At 44.9% G+C, this 9998-nt stretch overlaps 1 protein-coding gene across 3 annotated transcripts in view; it reads right to left on the bottom strand.

Annotated features, from left to right (window-relative positions):
* The window catches only part of atf7b (activating transcription factor 7b), a 10133-nt gene extending 471 nt beyond the window's left edge, over window positions 1-9662 (bottom strand). The window contains exons 1-12 of one of the 3 annotated variants that reach the window (XM_017479476.3): window positions 9561-9662; window positions 7302-7447; window positions 6866-6962; window positions 6600-6730; window positions 5972-6127; window positions 5278-5435; window positions 5109-5202; window positions 4852-4971; window positions 4590-4685; window positions 3132-3320; window positions 2894-2996; window positions 1-2354 (exon numbers count right to left, since the gene is read on the bottom strand). The exon at window positions 1-2354 is cut by the window's left edge and continues 471 nt beyond it. In XM_017479476.3, the coding sequence (XP_017334965.1) occupies window positions 2161-2354; window positions 2894-2996; window positions 3132-3320; window positions 4590-4685; window positions 4852-4971; window positions 5109-5202; window positions 5278-5435; window positions 5972-6127; window positions 6600-6730; window positions 6866-6962; window positions 7302-7349 (1386 nt within the window). In that variant the 5' untranslated portion in view covers window positions 7350-7447; window positions 9561-9662 and the 3' untranslated portion in view covers window positions 1-2160. The other 2 variants (XM_017479477.3, XM_017479478.3) reach the window with 2 other exon arrangements.
* Window positions 9663-9998: the final 336 nt, after the last annotated feature.

A 9998-nucleotide genomic window follows, 5' to 3' on the forward strand; every position in this document is an offset into this window, starting at 1 on the left:
GTACTGAAAAGAGATATGAAGATATGCAAACGTAATAAATGCAAACTGTGTGCCTGAGACTTCCTTCTATAAATTGCTGGCACAATTCTAAAATCGCATGGGTCAAAGCTCACTAAAACTCTCCAAACCTGAGAAAAAAATTAAACTCAAAATCCCGATTTAATAAGGAAGGTTGGTGTTCGTGAGTGGAGAACAGTGCTGCAAAGTGAAAACCCTCGACTCTGCTGAGTTCCATCAAATGTTTATTTATTACAATATATCTTCAGGACCATTTCATTTAGTTCATATACAGACAGCGATGCTGCGACACTCGTTTATTATTTTATATACTCACTGATATTTACAGCTCCCTAGAGTCGGCCGAGGAGCGACACTCACACGTGATACACACAAAGGATACGCTCTTCATTCATATTCATAAAGCACATCTCTCACACACACACACACACACACACACACGATTGTATATGAGGGCGGGGCGGAACAGACATAATAAATATTGAGCATGAGGATTTGGTGTAGTGTGAGTGCGTGTGTGTGTGTGTGAGAGAGAGATTACTACAGACAAGAACCTTCCAACAGAAAGTAGTTCCGGTTACTTTACACTTCCTGAAGGTTCTGTGGTACCCCTACACCAAAACAAAAGTAGTCCCGTCTCTGAAAGGAGCAATTCGACACATTTACAAATACTTTAACTGAAAACTTTATCAAAGTGTGATGACGAAAAAGCTCAGCATTACACCTTACAGCTCCTGTCTGAGCGAGATTAAATTCTCATATGTATTGTACACACACACACACACACACACACACTCACTCATTCTTAAATTGTGTCGCTATGACTAACTGCTCAAACAAAGCACTTAAGTGAACAAAAACGAGTTAAATAGTGATTAGCGCTAGCTTTAATGATTAGCATGGTTTCTTCCTAATATTTGCTGTATGATAATCCTTTCACGATATATATATATATATATATATATATATATATATATATATATATATATATATATATATATATATATATATATAAAAAGAGTGTGAGTGTGTGTGTCCTGAGATCCTACAATGATTTTAAAACCTGTAAATCACACAAATGATGCGAGTTGTTGTACTGTCAAAATAAACAAAAGCAGATCATTTTGTTAAAAACAATGTGACTGTGTGCGGCTTACGCTAGCCATACACGCGCCGTACACGTGCCGTACACGTGCCGTACACGCGCCGTACACACCGACCGATATTAACACTCGTATAAAATTACGCCGCTCTTCCTCCACGCTCTTCCTCCACGGAAGGATTTCCACTTTTATTGTTCTGAGTTGTTAGGACAAAAAGAAGGAAGTGCAGCGAGAAGAGAGGTGGAGCCTAGCACGTTAACGCGTCTAAACCTACGTTCACACTACTAGCGAGCAACAAGGCAACGGGTTCGTTTTCTGCGTACGGAGATTTCAGCAACTTCTGAATCGAGATTTCTTTACAAACTTGGTACGATGCGGTAAAATCACTCGAACGATCCTGTGGCAAAATTCAGGTCCGACCTGCGATTATTTCTCGCAAAAACAGAAGAAAAACGCATAACCATGGTTTCGTCTTCTCCGGTCATATCCGCCCTCTCGATAGCGAGGAAAAATAAAGCTTGGGAGGAAGGAGCAGAGATCTTTGGTGAGCGTACGTGAGCTTGCTTTGCTAATCTAATCTGAGAACGAAGCCGAGCGCGACATGTAAAATCACACAACCGTTTCGATTTGCACACTGATCAGAGCGTTCTCCGTTTCCCACAGGAACGCAGGACAGGCCACGCCCACATGCGACATGAGCGACTTGTCACCTGCTCGTGTGAACTGGTCTGAACGAATCATGCAGTCACAAACACCAAAGAAATATATCAGAGTTATAAAAATGTAACATGAGAAAGTACAGGATATGAGCTCGCTCGCGCTCTCTCTCTCTGTGTGTGTGTGTGTGTTTTCCTGCAGTGCGTCCGAGTCTGTATAGTCAGCCAGCGACATCACGTGACACGTCACACACTTAAGTCAGGAGAAAACGGTGAGAGTGAAAAGCGGGGAGTGGTTTCAACAGTTCAAGAACAATGCGCTCCTGTGACACGCCCACCTCCTTGAGCCACGCCTCCTTCCCGTTGGCCGTAGCGCATGGACATCATCTGGAGGTGGGTTGTGATTGGGTGGGCGTGTCTCCGCCTGCTCCTGCGCTGCTCCACTGGCCCGACCCCATCCCCGCCAATACGGCCACCGCCTCCGCCGCTCGCACGCTCAGTCCGTTAACGGAGACCGGAGCCGGAACCGAGACGGGCAGAACCAGCGCCGATACCGAGCTCTCGTCCACACCTGCAGCTACACACACACAAAAACAGAGCAAAGTCATAGCACAGAACCCAATCTAGAACCGGTCATGCAGTACCAAAACACAGGGTATTACATCAGGGACATGGAGGCGGAGTCTAACTAACTAACTAACTAAACTAACTAACTAACTAACCTGCACATTTCATTAACTAATTAATTTCATTGTGGAATGCTAATCTGTTAACGGGGGTGTTCCTCCGAGACACGTGAAGCTGCCGACCGCATCTATCGAACTGCTCGTGCTGCATCAGGGGGCGGGGTAACACACTCGGAAGAAAGTGCTATCCTCCCTCTTCCTCATACACAAGCTCACAGATGCACACGATTGGCTAGCATGTCTGTGATTGACAGGTGAGCGAGCTTCTGCCAGAGCACAGCCAATTTTGCCTTTCAGACTCCGGGCCACGGATGGCCACTGGAACTCGTGATCTCTGGACAATAGGGCTAATGTTCTTCTGCTGCACCACTCGGGAGGATGAAACTCTGCTCACGCTGATGTTCTGACAGGTAAATAAATCATCTCTTACCCAGGTAGGCTTTTTTTTGCATGGCAGTAATGGGACAGTCTTTATGAGCCAGCAGGAGCTCCTTTAGACGCGTCACCTCAGATCTGAGCAGAGACACTTCATTCTGTCTCACACACACACACACACACACACACACACACACACACAATTAAAGACATTCCCCATGGTGTTATACTCTCACGTCCACCTGTGTGTGTGTATATGTGTGTATATGTGTGTGTGTGTGTGTGTGTGTTACCGTGAGTGTGACGTTGGCAGTGGCGAGTTCCTCTGCGCGCTTTTCCAGGGCGTTGACCCACACTTTCCTTTTCTGTCTGCAGCGATAAGCAGCCGCTCGGTTCCGCTCTAGAAAACGGCGTCTGCGCTCGTCAGGCTCCACCTCCGACCCACGACGCCGACGCCCACCTCTCGGAGCTGCAGGAGACACCTAGCGAGAGAGCGTGAGAAAGAGAGAAAGTGACGGATAAAAAGAAACAAATAAACACGTGTTAACGCAAATTACATCACAGTGCGACAACAGAACAACTGATCATAGACGTCATAATACACGTGACAACAGAAAATACACACACAGATGTACATGTGTACAGATGTGCAGGTGAACAGGTCTACAAGCGTACAGATGAACAGATGTGCAGGTATACATGTGTACAGATGAACAGGTATACAGATGAGGTGTACAGATGCACAAGTGTAGAGACGTGCAGGTCTACAGATGTGCAGATGTACAGATTCACCTCTCTGACTGCAGCGGACTTTGCCACTTTCTCTCCCAACAAGGTTACATCAATTGGGAACCATTTCTCCACCCCAGACACGCACAGACCGACTCTTAATCTTTGACACATCCCTCTCCACCAGCACCTTCTCCACCTCACTGAAGCAGGCCCGGGTTTCCCCGCTGCTTAAAAAACCAACACTTAACCCTGCTGCGGTAGACCACTGCAGACCTGTCTCCCTCCTCCATTTCCTGTCTAAAACCCTTGAAAGATCTGTTTTCAATCAACTCCCCACTTTTCTCTCACAGAACAACCTTCTGGACACCAAGCAGTCTGGCTTCACAAGCAGTCACTCCACGGAGACGGCTCTGCTTTCCCTCACTGAAGCCTTACGACCTCGAGATCATCTGTCCTTATCCTACTCCACCTCTCTGCTGCCTCTGACACTTTGAATCATCAGATCCTCCTGTCAACTCTCTCCGGTCTAGGCATCACTAGAATGGCTCTGCGCTGGGTGGAATCATATCTCTCAGGCAGATCCTTCAAGGTATCATGGAAGGGAGAGGTATCTGAATCTCAGAAACTCTCAACTGGGGTTCCTCAGGGGTCAGTTCTGGGTCCTCTACTCTTTTCTATTTATACTACATCTCTGGGGCCTGTGATTGAGTCTCATGGCTTCTCATATCACTGCTATGCTGAAGATACTCAGCTCTATCTGTCCTTCCAGCCTGAAGATCCATCTCAGTACACATCTCTGCCTGTCTGGCCAAAAGCCACAACCTCATGAGGTTCCTTTCCAGAACCTTCAAACTGACCGTCCCTCAGTGGTGGAATGAACTTCCAACCTCAATCCGGACAGCAGGATCTCGTACTGTTCCTAATCTCAAAGTTGCTTTGCATAAAAGCGTCTGCTCAGTGAATAAATCTAAATGGGTACAGGTATACAGGTGTACAGATGTACAGGTATACAGGTGTACCTGTGGCTGTGCAGGTGAGAGAGTCTCACTGGGTTCAGGTTTCTGGCTTGGTATTGGTCCGCTAACACTTTGAGGTGACAGTGCAGCTTTCAGCCTCTAGAGGAGCGTGCACACACACACACACAATACACCGACGCAAGTATATAATGTTACTATACATTATATACGCTCAATGAAGTGTGTGTGTGTGTGTGTGTGTGTGTGTGTGTGTGAGAGAGAGAGAGAGAGAGAGAGAGTGTGTGTGTGAGAGTATGTTTCTCACCATCTTGGCATCGTTATGCGAGTTGTATCCAGACGGAGAGGAGGAGCCACTGCTGCTTCCACCAAGCGGAGGGCCGGGAATTCCAGGAATATTGGGTACTGGATTCGATGACCTGGCCACCTACATAAACACACACACACACACACACACACACACTTAATCAGACTCAAAACACACATGCAAGTAAAAAAAAAATAAGCCCACGTATGTGTGTGTGTGTGTGTGTGTGTGTGTGTGTGTGTGTGTGTCAGACGCACTGATATGACAGATGTTTGTCCGGGACTGGGAAGCAGAGGGACAGTCTGACCGTTAGGAAGTTGCATCATCATGGGAAAGGAAGCCGAGGGAGAACTGGAGAGAGACAGAACTCCTGTTAATTACCATATTTATTAATGAATAATAAATGTTAATGAGCATTTGGCGTACCTGAGCCTGTTGGAGGGCGGAGTCCGGGTGATGACGGACGTGGGCGACGGCTGAGTGGGGTTTATAGAGTCGTATCCTAAATGCAGAGGGAGTGACCCAGGGCGTACGATGGTAGGTGTGGGCGTGGCACTTGCTGCTGCTGTCCTTGGAGGCACTTCCTGTTTACAAAAAAACAAAAAAAATTACTCAATTACACAAAAGAAGAGTGTTGAAGGATAGTTTAAAGCTAGAGAAAAGAAAAAAGAAAAAAAAAACACTAATAAAACTCCTCTTCCTTCCCCAAACCGTCCGGACCACGCCCACTTTGTTGGGGGCGGGAGTATGTCATGGAAGGGTAGAGGGGGTGATTTCCCATGTAGGAAAAATTATCAGAAAGCTTAGCTTTGCTTTAAGGTGTAAATATCATTCAAAACAAAATAAATTAAAGCGGCAATAAGTAAATATTTGAATCTGCGCATTTTTGTGAAGCAGCTGTAGATATTTGATCACCGATGTTCTCCCTTTCCCACGTTACTAAAGGAAAGACGTGAAAATCGTCTTGAAAATCAAAAAACCCCCATCTGTGATATTTCCCTGATGTAAAGTAAAGAAACACAAAAAAAATAAAAGATGACGTTTTTATGATGCGTGTTGGAGAACACTTCCACACACTCCACACCCCTCACCTGTGGATACTCCCGCCTCTCAGCCTCACCTTGTTCTTCCTGATGGGAACGGGTTCCTTCACCAGCGTCTCCGAGTCTTTAGAGTCGGTCATGCTGGAGACAGATGAAGGACTGTCCGGAGGAGAAGAGTCGATCTCCAGAGGTCCGTCTCGCTCCTTTATCTCGGAGGGAGGAGCAGCAGAAAGCTGGACAAGAAAATCCATAAAAAAGTGAAGATGAATCCCACAATTCAGCCAAATATACGGAGGATCAGAAACACGCGTCATCGAAGCTCAAGCCCCGCCCAAAATGACCAAAAATAGGAAGTAAAAAAGAAGAAGCATCTAGTACGGGACTACTATTACTAATCAATTTATAATGCAGCTCATGATGTCCTCCTGTCGGTAAGTGAAGCTCCGCCCCCAGTCTCAGGAACAGGTTTTCTTCTAGGATTGTCCTGTATTCGTCTTCATCCATCTCACCCTCAACGCTAGCCCTAATACTTCTGATGAAAAGCATCTCCGGAACACCACGCTACCACTACCATGTTTCACGGCAGGGAGATGGAGACACGGGGTAACGAAAGTCCATTTCGGTTCCAGGTTGTAGCACGAGAAAATTCTGGAGAACTTCACAGTGGGGGTGAATACTTATGAAATGAACAGTACTGTATCTCACCGTGCTTTTGGTTCTTCGCTCTTCCTCCTCCTGGGATTTACGGAGCTCGTGTTCGAAGGAGCCATCGAGCTCACTGAATAAACCCACCTCCTCGCAGTTCTTCAGGAAGCGGGTGGGAGTCGGGGTCTGATCTGTAACACACACACACACACACACACACACACACACACATAGAGATGGAGTAACAGATGAGCTGGACTTCCTCCTGGGCAGCTGATGGAGCTGTGTGTGGTGTGTTAAAGTCATGATACATGAATAATCCACACCTGCAATAATCACCGTGTCAGTTCGAGTGTGTCCAAACTTCAGCGTCATCTCATGTTTGTGTTTATGTACTGCCAGGTGGTCTTCGTTTGTAAACCGCTAACACACAAACAACAGGAAGGTGTTAAGTAAACAGAACTACTTTTTCAGAGGGAAGGACCTGTGGGAGTTGTGTCTCTCTCTCTGGTGGTGTAAGAATCCCACAGAAGCTTCAGGAAGGTATAAAGTGACCGGAACTACTTTTTGATACGGGGGAATCTGCTGTAGTCGTGTGGCTCAGGTGGCGTAGGAATACCAGAACACCTTCAGGAAAAGTGACCGGAACTACTTTTTCAGAGTTTTATATATTTATATGTTTTATAGTCTGTGTAATTTAAACGTTTGTCCACACAAGATCTGCTCCGTTGACCAGAGTACCACTTCATGAAAAGGTCTCACCTGTCCACATCCGGGGGCGGGGCACACAAAAGGTCGATCGTCGCCCATTTTACGTCCGACACCTCCCAGGTTCACTTCAGCACCACCATCCAGAAGGGGAAGAAGTTACAATGAGCCGGAAAAGAACTCGAACACTTCAGGGGGTTCTGAGAACACCACACACACAAGAAATATATTATTATTATTATTATTATTATTATTATTATCATCATCATCATCATTGATTAAACCTGTCATATCATGATCTCAGTCACTCTCGGAGCTACAGATGGGTTCTCTGACCCGTCTGGACCAAAAGCACAACTACGTAAGGATGCTGTTCACCCTGCGCCGCAAAGTTCAGCTCTAATCTCATCATGAAGTCTGCTGGTGACACCACAGCACACGACGGAGGACTTCCCCGTGTCTCTCAACACCACCTGCCTCACCAAGACAGTCCAGCAGCGGCACCTCCACTTACTGTTAGCGCTGAAGAGAGCAACCCCCCCATCCCCCCATCCTCACCACCTTCTACAGAAGGATGATACAGAGCAGATCAGATGAGAAGATCATCAGCGTCTCTCCACCCAATATTAAAGCCTCATCTCCAAAGCTCAGACTCCTCCCACCCCTCTCATGGAGTCTTCCCCCTCCTGCCATCTTGTAGACGGTACCGGAATGTCCGTACCACCACCATCAGCACCAGCAGCAGCTTCTTCCATGAGGCACTCAGATTACTCAACACCCTGCTGCCTCCCAACACCAAACCCTCCCAACAGGTACCACTGTGCATCCATCACCACACACCCACACTGATCTCAACTCACAGCCAACAAAGTCCTCTTTTTTCTTTTTTAAATTTTTTTTAAACGATGTACGATTTTTAACCGCGACTGCAAAATAACTAAAACCTAACATTTTAGTGCTGGATGTTTCTTTGGACACTAATTACCTAATAAATAAATTTTAAAAACCTGAATACTATCAGAACCCGGGGCCGAGCAATACGACCCACAGATATTATCACCATACTTTAAAAATGATACACCAACAAAACACATTTTTAATGTTTTATATTTTACTTCATATGGGTCAAATATTTAAAAATAATAATAAATGATCACTGAAAAGAAATAAATTGCTATTCTACGATTTTAAAGACTAAAAAAATATAAACTTGGCACACACACACACTATATATGTATACAATAATTTTTTAAAAAGGGAAAAGTGTATGGTATATAATCGGTCATGATATGGATATTATATCGGAGTATCACAGCTCTGATCTCAAGATCAATAGTTATTTTGTAAATATCGTAAAAACATCAAGTATCCTGATGGGATTTTTGGGTCGAATCGCTTTTCCCTTCATGCACACTATGATTTAAAAATAACAGAGTACACAAGGATACTGTGATAACCACACACACACACACACACACACACACACACACACTTTAACCAAACTGTAAGTTTGAAAACAGCAGATATTATAGTATTTGTGTGAAGTAGTGACTCGGTTTAACACCTAAACAGTGTTCTGTTCTCAGTATTTGATGTTTTCTGGTTAGAGCCCGACTCTGAGCTCCTTCTACTCGCTATAACACGCATTATAACCTCCTAATGACACGTTATAAATCAGATAAATCAGCGCGCGCCTCATTTCCGCTCCGTGCACGAGTGTGTGTGTGTGTGTGTGTGTGTGTGTGTGTGTGGGCGCTAGCATGCTCTAAGCATGTTCTTCTCTTAAAGCCGTGACACTTTAATTCCATGCATGAACGAATTTTTTTAAATAAAAATAAAAACAAACCCACATGTAGTTAAATGATGGAGGATGTGGAGACAGCAAGCGAGCGAGCGAGCGCGCGCGAGCTGTAAGGACAACCTGACACATCTGCTAGCGCTCGCGCTATCTTAGCTTGCGGGCTAACTTCACCACCAGTGACCGAATATACTCCGTTAAACATGTATACACATCTATATTAATATATACATCATCAGTCAGGCGACCGGAACTAGCGAGTTGACCGACTGTCTAAGCTAGCCAGCGTTAACATTAGCTCTAGAGTCTGAAGTATGTAGGTGGATGGAGCTAACAGGCTAATGCTAAAGCTAATTCACAGCTCGGTGTATGTTGTGTAAACACTCGCCCTTAGATGGAAAAGAAAAACCACTGGTTTTAAACGCCAGAATAAACACCAAACTATACTAAAGCGTCGCGCGCTAGGGTTAGCCAACACTGAAGGTCTCGCGCACTGTCGGTGTTTACTAACTCACCCCGCTCCTCCCTCGCGCACTCTCCCGAGCTGCTGCCTTCACTACTCCTTCATCCCGAGCGCAGGAAATCTCGCGATACGATGACGCAAACACAGAACGGGATTTAAGATGACGCAACAGGGTTTACGGTTTCCGACCCGGAAGTGGTGGCTATTAAAGGCGCGATCGGGATCTATTTCTTCCCTCAAACAAAAAATGATTGAAAAAAAAGTAATCAAATTCGTAATAGAAATGTGATAGAATGCTAATTACAAGAGTGGAACAAAGTGTTGTTTAAAAATCAAAGTTAAAATACAAATGTAACTTCAAAAAATTTCACATTAAAACCAATCAAATAAAACAGTAAAATTTGTGAGAAAATATTTTAAATAAAAGATACATTTGATATTAAATGTAAAGAAATGTGTAATTAGAATAAAAATAAAGAGAAAACATGTA

Source organism: Ictalurus punctatus, chromosome 11 (genome assembly GCF_001660625.3).
Source record: "Ictalurus punctatus breed USDA103 chromosome 11, Coco_2.0, whole genome shotgun sequence".
NCBI classification, from domain to species: domain Eukaryota; kingdom Metazoa; phylum Chordata; class Actinopteri; order Siluriformes; family Ictaluridae; genus Ictalurus; species Ictalurus punctatus.